General features: G+C 43.9%; 1 protein-coding gene across 3 annotated transcripts in view; it reads right to left on the minus strand.

Annotated features, from left to right (window-relative positions):
- Positions 1-3342: 3342 nt before the first annotated feature.
- The window catches only part of pdzd2 (PDZ domain containing 2), a 103968-nt gene continuing 93745 nt past the window's right edge, over positions 3343-13565 (minus strand). For all 3 annotated transcript variants that reach the window (XM_020052903.3, XM_013136867.4, XM_020052904.3), the window contains 6 exons: positions 8968-12508; positions 8739-8856; positions 8304-8405; positions 7852-8140; positions 6648-6785; positions 3343-5978 (listed from right to left, as the gene is read on the minus strand). In XM_020052903.3, the coding sequence (XP_019908462.3) occupies positions 5812-5978; positions 6648-6785; positions 7852-8140; positions 8304-8405; positions 8739-8856; positions 8968-12508 (4355 nt within the window). In that variant the 3' untranslated portion in view covers positions 3343-5811. The remainder of the gene's footprint in view (positions 5979-6647; positions 6786-7851; positions 8141-8303; positions 8406-8738; positions 8857-8967; positions 12509-13565) is intronic.

Consider the following 13565-nt stretch of genomic DNA (forward strand, 5'->3'; position numbering starts at 1 on the left):
TTCCACCATTCTACACATTTTGCAACATGCAGGGAGAAAGTTTTGCAGTTTGACAGGTTATTTTCTGCAATTCTACCCATTTTGCCATGGGGTGGAGAAATAATTGGAGTTTATACTGCACTTCTATACATTTTGACAATTCTAGTGCCAGTGGCTTCCATTACCTTTATGCCTAAAACAAATAACAATGAAATACTTATATATATATTTATATATATTTATTTTTTTAAATAATAAGACATCTGTCTGTTCTCAATGAGGTTTAAAACATTGTCTTTGTAGGTTAGTTTAGATATATTTTATTGTTTAGATATATTTTATATTTTTGATCTGGATTTATTATTGAATTTGTAGCCCAAACTATATTTACACCTGTGACAGGTTTCAACAGGTGTGAATTCTATAAGCTGCTTACCATTTTTGTTAGTTGTTTTACCTACCTCATGTCTGTTCGATGTTAAGTGTGAGTTACTGTAACTTGTGTATGTGTACTTTCTGCTGTTGTGACACAGAAATTTCCCCTTGGGGATCAATAAAGTTTATCTAATCTAATTTTATTAGATGGTTTTCATAACTGGTTGGTTTTAGCAGTTCACCTGGTTTTGGAGAAATCGGAGGCCACACGTGATGTGTGCAACTGGACACGTGATAGAGCTTCGGACACCATGGGCTGGTTTCACAGATAGGACTAAAAATAAAGTTCAATATAAAACTCCATTGAGCTTGTTGTTTTAGTCCTAGGCTTAATCTGTCTTCAAAACAGCCCAATGAGGGTTTAACCATACGGCGCAAGACTTCAGCTGTAAGAAATGTCGCATGAAGCTCTATGGAGTTTTCAGAGAGGAAACAAACTGGAACACACATTTACCCACTGAATCTGGATATTTTAACAACTAAAGAAAATAAAGAAGATCAAATAAGTAGAAAGTAGAAATCGGACTTACTGTATTAGTTTTTGTCCTTGTTCTGCTTATGTAAAATGTCTTTTGACATACAATGTTTAGAACATTTAAAGCACATAATTAGAGCTCCCTATGTCTCGTCCATCATTAGAGTCCTATTAGATATATCTGGTGCATCACAACGTTCTATTTACAGAAAATTACAACTCAATGTCTCAGGAGTATTATAAAGACACTGTGACATCAACTGAGGCTCTATGAAACCCTTCTCTAACGGAAAGTGTGGGATGTACCTGGATTGCATAGCGCTTGCCAATGCCAACCAGCTGTACTCTTATCCCCTCGTCTCTGTGATGTCTCGGATTGCAGACAAACTCAGTATCCCTCCCTGTCCCGACTGTTTAGGTGTTCACTGGCTCCCCCTGCTGACCATCAGCCCTCATTACCACACCAACACATAATCTCTGTTAAACCAGAACTAATGTCTTGTGTAATTGTTCAGATACTAGGTTACGTTCTATGTCCATGTATTGAAAGATGAGATTGGTGCCAATATGAAGAGCTTCACCCTCAGTATTTGAAAAATACAGATTTTTGTGATTTAGCTGAGACTTTTCCAGACACTTGCGGTTACAAAAGCAGTACACTGTACCAGTTACTTCAACCTGTGAAACTTTCATTGTATTTGAAATGGTTTTATTATTTAGCTCATTAAATTAATACAAACAATCCAGAAAGAACAGATAATTGTGGAATAATCAAACTAGGTAAAATTGCAGTAGTTGGTTATACCAACATTTTGCAAGTGTGTACAAATGAGAAAAGTGGAATGTGAAGGTGAATAGGTTTGAAGAGTTGGGCATTATGACATAACATGCATGATATTGTGTATCTACAGTGAGGGAAACATGTGTTTGATCCCCTGCTGATTTTGTTTGTTTGCCCACTGACAAAGAAATGATCAGTCTATAATTTTAATGGTAGGTTTATTTGAACAGTGAGAGACAGAATAACAACAAAAAAAAAATCTATTTGCATTTGAATAAATGAAATAAGTATTCGATTCGACTAGGCCACTCCAGGACCTTAATGTGCTTCTTCTTGAGCCACTCTCTTGTTGTCTTGGCTGTATGTTTTGGGTCATTGTCATGCTGGAATAACCATCCTGGCTGAAGGAAGGAGGTTCTCATCCAAGATTTGATGGTACATGGCCCCGTCCATCTTCCCTTTGAAGCGGTGAAGTTGTCCTGTCTCCTTAGCAGAAAAACACCCCCAAAGCATAATGTTTCCACCTCCATGTTTGACGGAGGGGAAAGTGTTCTTGGGGTCATAGGCAGCACACTTTAGGCCCCTGAGTGCCAATTGGGCATTGTTTAAATGCCAAGGCCTACCTGAGCATTGTTTCTGACCATGTCCATCCCTTTATGACCACCATGTACCCATCCTCTGATGGCTACTTCCAGCAGGATAATGCACCATGTCACAAAGCTTGAATCATTTCAAATTGGTTTCTTGAACATGACAATGAGTTCACTGTACTGAAATGGCCCCCACAGTCACCAGATCTCAACCCAATAGAGCATCTTTGGGATGTGGTGGAACGGGAGCTTCGTGCCCTGGATGTGCATCCCACAAATCTCCAACTGCAAGATGCTATCCTATCAATATGGGCCAACATTTCTAAAGAATGCTTTCAGCACCTTGTTGAATCAATGCCACGTAGAATTAAGGCAGTTCTGAAGGCGAAAGGGGGTCAAACACAGTATTAGTATGGTGTTCCTAATAATCCTTTAGGTGAGTGTATATTGCCAGTGGTCTGGAATTATATCTGTTTGTAGATAATCTCCAAGACAGTGGAATCGGCTACTTTGAATTTCTTGAAAATGGCTTTGCAATCTCTCCCAGACTCGTGGACATCAATAATCTTTCTTCTGAGGGCCTCAGATAGGTCTTATGATCTTGTTAGCACACACCATTATGGTTAAGACCAAACCAGACCAGGTGTCCAAAGTTTCCCAGTGGCGCACATACTTTTTCACATTACTATTTCCCCCAGAGAAATATAGACCTTTCTATGCTTTCACTTCTTGTGATGATGAGGTTAATTATTGTGTCTAAGCAGCCGGCAACCAGGAAAACCTATATAGGGAGGTGAGACCAATTAACAAGCCAAAGAAATCTGCCAAGGTTCAGTTGAAGTGAGGTTTGACACCAGTGGAGAGAAAAACCAAGCCGTCTCAGGGAGAGGCCAAACCAACTGACATATGTTTCAACAACACTGTCATTCTGTTGAGAAATCTGAGTTACAAGAAGCGTTTACTTTAATGACCCGTTTTGCTCTAAGGAGAGCTAGGTTTTTGTTTCCACCAACAATTTTATTTATTTGACTTAAAGTTGATGTTGACTTCCATTCAAAAACATACCTCCACACTCCAAGCAGTTAGCGTAGGCAGTGAGACATGCTTTAATGACACCAAATGTATGTACATGATTAATTTTTAATTAATCTTGTGTATATCAGCTCTGTCCATCATGTTTATCACCGTTATTATAATCTAAAGTGGAAACTGATCCTACATCAGTACTCCCACTTTTTTAAGACACCTTATAAGGACAGTAAAAGTTTAACCAAATTTCCATTTTGACTGTGATCCTCGCCATACACTTAAGACTCAATCAAACCAATAGTGAAGTATTCACAAAGGGAAATAAAAACAACAGGGCACTAAAAACAAAAGGGCATTAAAAACAACAGGGCACTAAAAATAACAGGGCACGGGATAACAGCCACCAGGGAAACCCCACACAGGCATGTTTTGAGTGTTTAGAAGTGTGTAGGTACGAGATTATGTTATAAATTAAGACACAGCGTAAACATTGCTATGGTGGATTTGAGTGAATACCAAATAATTTGGGTGCCCTTCAGTGAATACCAAATCATCTGGGTGCACTTCAGTGAATACCAAATCATCTGGGTGCACTTCAGTGAATACCAAATCATCTGGGTGCACTTCAGTGAATACCAAATAATCTGGGTGCACTTCAGTGAAAACCAAATAATCTGGGTGCACTTCAGTGAATACCAAATAATCTGGGTGCACTTCAGTGAATACCAAATCATCTGGGTGCACTTCAGTGAATACCAAATCATCTGGGTGCACTTCAGTGAATACCAAATCATCTGGGTGCACTTCAGTGAAAACCAAATTGTACGTTACTGCCAATACAGTGCGTTACTTTAGACCCATTTCCATAGGACAGACCCATAGGGCTCAGGAGTGAATAGTTGTGTGCTATATTAGAAATAAGATGTTGGGTCACTATCTCACTGTTATGAGCTAACCCAACAAAGGAACACTTTTGTATGACTAGTTAAGTTGTGTAAAATCAAAACTAAATGCAAAAGATTTACACTAGAAAATATAATTAACAAGCAGAAGAAAAACCTGAATTCAACAAAGGTTCAATTATAGCTTCATCGTCATGAAAATATGCATTATATTCGAAAGCAACAACATCAGTTCTTGTCAAAATTAAATTAATCCAAAGATTGAGGAATTTAAGACATTCCATGCGTTTTCATATTTTTCCACATTGCAGTTAAAAATATCTGCATAATGTTTGAAGTCTCATAGTTAATATTTTGCTAGATGTCACTGTGTTGATCTAGCATACACAACAAAGCAATCAGCCATTACAATTTAAAATGACAGTTTTAATTCAAATGAAAACAAAAATAGAAAGACTTTTAGTCTATGTAATTCAAATGCACATCTTACCAAAAAAAATGTGTGAATGTATAATACAACTAAAGTAATTACATTCAAAATAACACACTATTTACAAAGTGCACCTTGAAACAGAGTTGTGCTTCAGAATGTAAGAGCTGGTGGTGTTGTAACTGTGGTTTACGATTACACGCTGTGTACAGAAACAGCTTTTACTGTAAGACTTGTCACATGAATGCAATCACATTGTGTGGTACTTTCAGTCAGAAACCTAAATGGAAAACACCTGTGGACTTGGACAACTGAATATGGATTATCTCTTGACATACATATGTGTACAAATACATTGATAAAGTAGAAATGTTACTCCAAGCACAGAACTTTATACTGAAAACTTTATACTGTAAAAAGGAGATTGTTACAGGGTTGTTTCAAATAAGGTCTAAAAGACTGTTATAATGAGAGATAATTTAATAATAAAAAAAATATAAAAAAGATTTATTGAGCTTATTGTACACAAGGGGCAGTTGATCAGCAGTTCCTAGCCAGTTAGCATTTATGCTAACAACAGTCCTTCGATAATTGTCCTTATTTTGCATGTTTATAAATCTAACCAGAGAATGAGGCCACAGCAGGATTGTCTTTTGCAATTCAAAGTAAAACTATAGAAAACCAAATTATACTATACTAAACTACATGCTATATTAATAACTGGTTTAATTCTGCATTACAAACCACAACACCACCAAGTAAACCTGTCTGAAGTCCAGTTCATAGTAAAAACACCATAATCACCCCAAAATGACGCAGTAAAAAAGTACAAAGTATTGGGGTCTCCCGTCGTACAAAATAATCTGGAATTCCTTTCATTCCGTGTCTCTGTTCATATGTCTGTTCCATATTTGTCTTGTATGTCTTGTCCATCATACAAGTTCTGAGATATTTCTGATCCATCACATGAGATCCAAGATATGTCCAATCAATCATTTGAATTCTATGAGATTTGTCCGGTCCATCATTTTAGTTCTATGAGATTTGTCCAGTCCATCATTTGAATTCTATGAAATTGGTCCGGTCCATCATTTGAGTTCTATGAGATTTGTCCGGTCCATAATTTCAGTTCTATGAGATTTGTCTGGTCCATCATACGAGTTCCACAATAAATTACTGTTTGGTGTTTTTCATACAGAGGTCCGTGGTTTCCTAATGACGACTTGCACAGGGCCCTCGCTGGCAGTTTTGATAATATTCCAGGCATCGTAGTGCATCAAGCCCTGCAGCGAACGCCCATTAACCTCTAGGACCTCATCCCCCACGTCCACCACCCGCGACAGCTCAGCGGCACCACCTAGAGGTTGGGAGGAGAACATCACTCTGTAATGAGTTTTGCTTCATGAACAAACTGTATTCACACACAGGAGGAATTTAATGTGTCTGAAGTATGTTAAACAGACCAGAATTTTGGTTCAGGCTCTGTGACGCCCATCTCTAATACAGTGTGGTAGTTTGCATTTCTTGTCCGTTGTATTCAGTTGTTCGCTAGCTCCCTCTGGTGGTCATAAGCCCTCAGTGGCGTACAGCCCAGAGCTCAATCAACACACCGCCATAGGGAATAGAACCTGAGCAGTGTCCAGCTTGTGTGCGTCTGGTCAAGTCCAGGTCAATCAGACTGAAATATCCTGTCACCTGATAAGCTACCTTCCCTGAGCTGTGGCCCTCAGCAAACAGCCATGTGTCCCGGAGAGGCCAATAACACCACATCAAGTCACCTCCAGAACCTTAACGGTTCACTGAACAGCTCCACTATACTGCTCCCGAAACTCTGCTTATCTCTCAGCATCTGTGTACGTCAATGTTGAAGTCATCAGGATCAACTCACCTTTCATACCCCCTGACCTCATATTATATATACGTTTTCCTGCCACTAACGCCCTCCATTAAACCCAGTGTAATATTGTGTGCGCAAGTGTGTGTGTGTATGTTGTGTGTGTCTGTGGGTATCAGCACAGTGGCTGACCTTTGAAGACTCGTTTGACATTGAGGGGTCGGTCTCCGTGCGCAGACGCTTTGCCCCCCTCCAGACTAAACCCAAGACCAGCTGATGTCTTCATGAGCTCCACCCTCAGAGCTCCGTCAGGACCCACCTCCACCGCAACTGCAATGCATGAATACACACACACACACACACACATTTTAAGCACTTCAAATCTAATCTACAAATCAGATGCGCATTTTAAAAAGCATCCAAATCACAAACGTAGTCTAGCGAAGCATGTTCAAGGTCTGAGCTGTCCCCTATTCTTGAACAGGTCTCTTAGTACTGCCCATCTGCACTTATATCCAGGACACTCCAGACTTGAGAGAGGGGCTGATATTTAAGAGGCTTGTCGACAAAAGCCTGCTCTATGTAATTAGCTCCCTGCCCGCCCCCCCACCCCCAAACAACATGTCCTAGACTATAAGGGATGCTAGAAACACAAACATCAACTATATGAAACACTTATGATACAGAACGAATACAAACAGAGCTTTGTTTTTTCATATTTTGTCTTGGTTAATGTTTCTATCACTATAGGAAATTGTTCATAAATCATGTTTCTCTGTATAACCAGGGTACAGATTCTAAATCTGAAATGCAAACTTGTAATGCATTTAAGGTTTCATATTGTCATATTTGACTGGCTCTTGAGCGGCCATGTATCCAGCCCCACAAAAAATCCTCCATATAAATCACCATTGCCATTGTTCTTTCTTTCCCTTCCATTTTACTTTATTTATTTTCCTGCTCCTGTGAAACCCAAATTAAGATACAACATGCATACAGTGTGAGAGGTTCTGTCCCAAAACTCTGCCAACATGTAGACAGTCTGAGAGGTACTGTCTCAAAACTCTACCAAAATGTGGACAGGCTTAGAGGTACTGTCCCAAAACTACCAACATGTGGACAGGCTTAGAGTTACTGTCCCAATATTCTACCAACATTAAAGCAGCCTGAAAGGTACTGTCCTAAAACTCTACCAACTTGTAAGCAGCCTGAGAGGTACTGTCCCAAAACTCTACTAACATGTAGGCAGCCTGAGAGGTACTGTCCCAAAACTCTACTAACATGTAGGCAGCCTGAGAGGTACTGTCCCAAAACCCCACCAACATGTAGACAGCCTGAGAGGTACTGTCCCAAAATTCTACCAATGCAAGTTCCAGCCCCAGTCCCAGTAGCATACCTCCCCTAGCCATCTCAGGCCCATTCTCTCTGCAGCCCAGGGAGTAGCTGCGCCCAGAGCGGAGTGACGTGGAGAGGTCAAGGTGCCTTGGGGACGTCTGTCCCTCACTGTCCTTCTCCCTGCGTATGACCACAAGAGCCCGAGTCGACAGTCTGGCCTGGTGAAGACAGGACAGGGCCTCTCCGTGGGACGTCCCCTCCAGGCTGCTTCCATTTATGGACAGGACACTGTCCCCTCGCTGTATAGTACCTTCCATACCAGCAACCCCTTTGGAGAAGACTCGATGGACCTGAAGCACACAGTGTAGAGGAGGAGACAGGAGGTTCAGGGAGTGTTCAACGCTGAAGAAAGGCTATCGTTCATTGTTTGTGCTCTTTAGCTTCCTGATTAGTTAATCCGTCATGTCTTTTCAAATACAGAGTCTAAATACATAGTTGCACTACTGTACTTACTGTGATGGGCTTGTGCTCCAGGTCCACTCCTCCAGCGATGCTGAAACCAAGTCCAGAGCCCTCCTCTTTAGTGAGCACCACAAAGTAAGTGTCATCAGTCACCTGGCGAGAGACCAACCCACCAGACCACAGAAGGTGAGCTTTCAAGACAGCATGAACGTTATTCAGCACTGTCACAGACCTTACATGACTAAGACGTATCTCCTTTAGCCTGGGACCAGATCTGTTTGGGTTGTCTGGCCAAATCCAAAAGTCAATGACAGCACAAGCAAACCTGAGACCAGTTGGGCCCTCCTCCAACTATAATGAAGTGACAGGCAGAAGTAACCTCAGACGTATTCATGGATTTTACTCTGTGTATTTATGTGCATGTGTTGAGTCGGGTGTGTGTGCACAAGCACACGCGTGTATGTTTCCGTGAGTGCCTGCATGTACCTCAGACAGGGCCTTAGCCTCCTGTAACAGGGCCAATACGTCTGTCTTAGTGGTTAGGGAGACCAGGATGGCCTGCAGTTTGCTCTGTTCCACTGGGGAGCCGGCTAGTGCTGTCAAACTGGAGTGAAGACAGGAAAAATACAATAGAAATATGTCTGATGACTGACACGCTGTGTGGTGACATGTCTGCAGGCTCTGTGAGAGTACAGTGTTGTATAGTAACGCTCACCTGATGGACCAGTTCCTGCCACCTGCCTGCTGCCCATTGGATTTCCCCTGCATGAGGTCCTGGTTGGCCCCATTGTCGGTCTGGTTCGGCTTGGTTGAGGGCACCCCGGCGGGGGTAGCGGAAGTGGAACAACCCTCTGTCTTGAGAGACTCTGTGGGTCTGGCTGGGTAGATCTCCAGTTCGGTCTTAAAGGTTGAGTTGGTCCCCGGGTCGCTGGAGAAGCCGTCGGTGCACAGCTTGTCCAGATCAGGCATGCTAAGGGCCCTGAGCTCCCTTAGTCTGGACCGAGTCAGGTGGGTGTGGCTTCGGGCCTGGCGGCACCGAAGAACAGGGGGTGCCTGGGGTATCAGGGTCTCATCCCCCGAGGTAAGTGTTTTGGGGATTTCACTGTCTGCAAGTTTTTCCTGGGTTTGACTGACAGGAGCTTCTCGGGCACTGCAGCTTTCAGTCAACAGGTCAAAGTTTGTTAGAGTCAAGCTTGATGGTGACTTGCAAAGCGGAGGGGACAAAGGGGTCAAGGAAGATGTTGCATTAAAGTTGTCGACGCAAGAGCTAAAGCTCCTCCTTAGCGAGCGGCAGTCTATGGAGTTCACCGAGCCGGACATGTAGCCCGACAGTCTCCGGTTGAGAGGCGGCTTTGAAGCAGTAGTCAGAGCATAGGATTGAGCAAAAGACTGGATCTCAATGGACTTTAGCACCGGCTTGTCGAAGCTTGCCAGGTTTTCAAAGGACTTAATCCTCTGTCGGACAGAGAAGGAGTTGGGGTCCATGGGGGTATAATTGTCTGTAGGGCCACTGCGGTGCTCTGTCACCTTTAGTTTGGACTTGTTTGCTTTGTTTTCCAAACCAATATCAGTTAGACTGGAGTTTCTATGACAGACATTTACAGGACTACTACTCATAGGCAACAGATCTCCACTGATGCCTTCTATTACTACTGAGTTCAGTGCTGAATCCTTGGGAGTGTTGTGGACATTTTCTGGATTACATTCAATGCCAGGAGGGGCAGGTGTTCCTGGTCTTCGACTTGCATCTGCTGTACCGCCGTTGATTTGGTCCTTGTGTGCTATTATATCTTGGGTGTGAGTAATTTCTGTGATTGAGTAATCCTTTGATTTCACAGTCTGCTTTCGCATTAGAACTGGTGTAGATAATGCGGAGGAAGAGAGAGTTGAGGAGGAAGATGAGAGTCGCACTTCTATGAAGGTCCTTTGGGTAATAGGGGCTGGTTCGGGTTGTTCTTTCGGCTTGGCCACCTCTGGAATTGTCTGATCCTCTTTGCAGGAGTTGAGCTCTAAATTGGTCTTAGAGGCTGACATGATAGCCTTTGTGGCATTGTCCAGGGAAAGGTCACCTAGTTTGGGTAAAATGGGGACGCAACTACTGTTGCTGCTCCCTTCCAACTGCTTACCAGTCTTTAAGCTGCTAGATGAGGCAGTCACCTTCCTGGTATGCAGAGGAGAGTCCACGGCTGTCTTCCTGGTCTGCAGAGGAGAGTCCACGGCCGCCTTCCTGGTCTGCAGAGGAGAGTCCACGGCCGCCTTCCTGGTCTGCAGAGGAGAGTCCACGGCTGTCTTCCTGGTCTGCAGAGGAGAGTCCACGGCCGCCTTCCTGGTCTGCAAAGGAGAGTCCACGGCCGCCTTCCTGGTCTGCAGAGGAGAGTCCACGGCCACCTTCCTGGTCTGCAGAGGAGAGTCCACAGCCACCTTCCTGGTCTGCAGAGGAGAGTCCACGGCCAACTTCCTGGTCTGCAGAGGAGAGTCCACGGCCAACTTCCTGGTCTGCAGAGGAGAATCCAAGGTTGCCTTTCTGGTCAACAAAGGAGAATCAACTTTCTTGGCTTGAAGTTTTGGGGACTGCAGCAGGGAGGGTATGGTGTTGGCTTTCCTCAGGACCGACGGACTTTCAGCTCTGGCTGTTTTCGGTGAAAGCTGCTGCTCCTGACTTTTGCCTTTATTCTTAATGCTGAGCCCCTTCAGTTTAGGTGCAGTGGTGCTGGTCTTTTGGACTTTGTCATTGAGCCTGCTGCTGGATAGAGGCAGGTCTAATTTGAGACCAGGCATTTTGAGAGATGGACCAGCAGTTCCCAGCGAAGTGGAGGGATCTTTCTCCCTCTCCCTTGTTGTAAGTGATGATAACGACGGTCTGGAATTGTCCAACCTCCCATTGCGATAGTTGGAAGGCTCCGACTCTACTGTCGCAGCGCAGTGGGATGACGATGAAGATGATGATTGCGTGTTATTCAACATTTTACCAGAAGCAGAAGACACTGAAGAAGCAGCGCCCAAACTGGCTGTCCTCTCTTGACTCCATGACGTGATGTTGTGGCCAGCCAGAGCCACTGGGGTACTGCAGACACTTAAAGACGGGGCCTGACTGGATTTTGTTACAGGTGTTAGAACGCTGTCACAAGCTCTGTCGGTACCCCTGACAACACACTGTAAAGGCCCAGAATGTGCAGTGGGCTCTAAATCAGAACGTCTGTCTTCGGAAGACTGACCACTCACCACTTGGCAGGGGGAAGGGTTGGACTCCACAGCCAGCCAGGCACGTGAGGACTGAGCTTCAGGCAGACCCTGAGACAGTGAGCTGGATATGTTCGAGTTGTACTCTAATTTAGCTACCGTTACCACAGAGCAGTCTTTGTTATGCTGAGAGACAGTAACAACAGGGGAGGCAGGGTGTTGTATCACATCAAAAGGCCTGGTTTCCTTTGTACCGCGGCTGCTGTCAGAGGTAGGGACCTGGGCAGACAATAGCCCATCTGTTATGTGAGTCAGCTCATTTTGGCTCAGTGGGTTGGGTGGCTGGGTCTCACTGTAACAAATCTCCACTTCCCCCTCGTCCGAATCTGTGTCCTGAGGCTCTGTGTGAACACCGTGACTCACCAGTTTGTCATTGGCGGCCACACCGCGGCTGTTTGAGGTGACAGTGTCTTCACTCTCCGAATCACTGTCTTCAACCATGTCGTACATATTGCACTTTGAGGTGACGGCCACCGGATCCTCGCCCACTCCGTTCGTGCCCTCATCCGTGCTCCCCTCTGTGAGGTTATTGCTAAAGTTTCTGGAGTAATTATTCAAGAATGTTTTACCCACAGGCAAGAGGCATCCTTTGTTTCCTGTTTCCAAGACAGAGAAATCCAGCTGAGTAGGTCGCAATGGAGCAGCCTGAGCTGTGCTGCTATCATTCTCTGGCACTGGAAGGTTGTTACTGTCCACAGTGATTGTGCCGGCCTTACACCCCAAACATTGTTCTTCTGAAGGGGTTTTGGGTGCTTTGATTGAAAGGGCACTCTTAACATTGGAGGAGCTTATTTCAGTTATGATGTCATCAATGTAGGTGACTGGTATATCAGTGCTTCGGTTGTTTAAGACAGTGGGTTTGGTATTGTGATTCCCTGCTGATGAGGGGGAAGGATGTCCTGGATTTGGAGCTTCCCCATTGGCCTCCAGGGAAGTTCTCGACTTATCCAGTCTAGAGGTCCCAACGACATCACAACTCCCAGATGACATCATGAGGCTGGACAGGCGATCTACAGCTGTTGTAGGAAAGATTGCTTAGAGTTACAGAGGCAGTGAGATATGTCTCCCCAGTAACATTTAAGTGTCTTAGGTTGCTCTCATTTCTGTGAGGAAATATTATCGATAAAGCGCATTAGTCACAACATTGTTGTTGCATTATTTCAGTAAGCTGATTTACTAAACTTCAATGTAACAACATATTCAAAAGACAAAAAACTGTCTGACATCAGAGAAATACTTCAGAATGGATGCTGAGTGAATAAAACCATCCTTCATTTCGTTAACCTCACTACTGCATCAACTCATGTCATCTAATTTCTAGTTGGTCACTGTGAACCAGACATGAGAGTGTACAGATACTAAAGGTGGAAGGTATTTCTTGCAATAGTCATTGGCACAAACCATGTGTGACCTACTGCACCAATGACGTCAGACTCCGCAGGAAGTGACAATGCACAGGCTCTGTTTTAGAAATCAACATTCCTCCACACCGGCAGATTCCAATTTCCAACTGACTGAACCCTTTTTCCTCTATCCAGATTCCAGAAAGCCCTTCAAACACTTGTGGGTCCAATTACATTCAGATTCTTCAAGTATGACATTTACTGCAGAGCTTCTGGTGATCGAACCAACAGATTTGTCTAGAGCCCAAACGAAGCAGGCCGTTTGATTTGTCTACAGCCCAAACGAAACAGGCCGTTTGATTTGTCTACAGCCCAAAAGAAGCAGGCCGGTTGATTTGTCTAGAGCCAAGCAGCATTGAGTAATCCAAAATCATGCAACAGATGAAACACACAGCATGTTAATCCCAGCAGAGTGTATTCCCCACTACAGAACTGACTGGTAAATAGACAGGGACACACAGGAAGACAGACAGAGCTACCCAGACGGTGAAGACAGACAGAGAATTAGACACACAATAAGATAAGGTTGGCCAGGTGTTCTTGCTGTGAGTGATTACATTGTCATCTGAAAATGTTTTAACAGGAAAATGGCTGAACCCTCCAACGACCATGGAGCCACTCACATCAACCACCCCACGGCCAACACAACAACAACAACAATGACAAGCTA

Source organism: Esox lucius, chromosome 13 (genome assembly GCF_011004845.1).
Source record: "Esox lucius isolate fEsoLuc1 chromosome 13, fEsoLuc1.pri, whole genome shotgun sequence".
Lineage (NCBI taxonomy): Eukaryota > Metazoa > Chordata > Actinopteri > Esociformes > Esocidae > Esox > Esox lucius.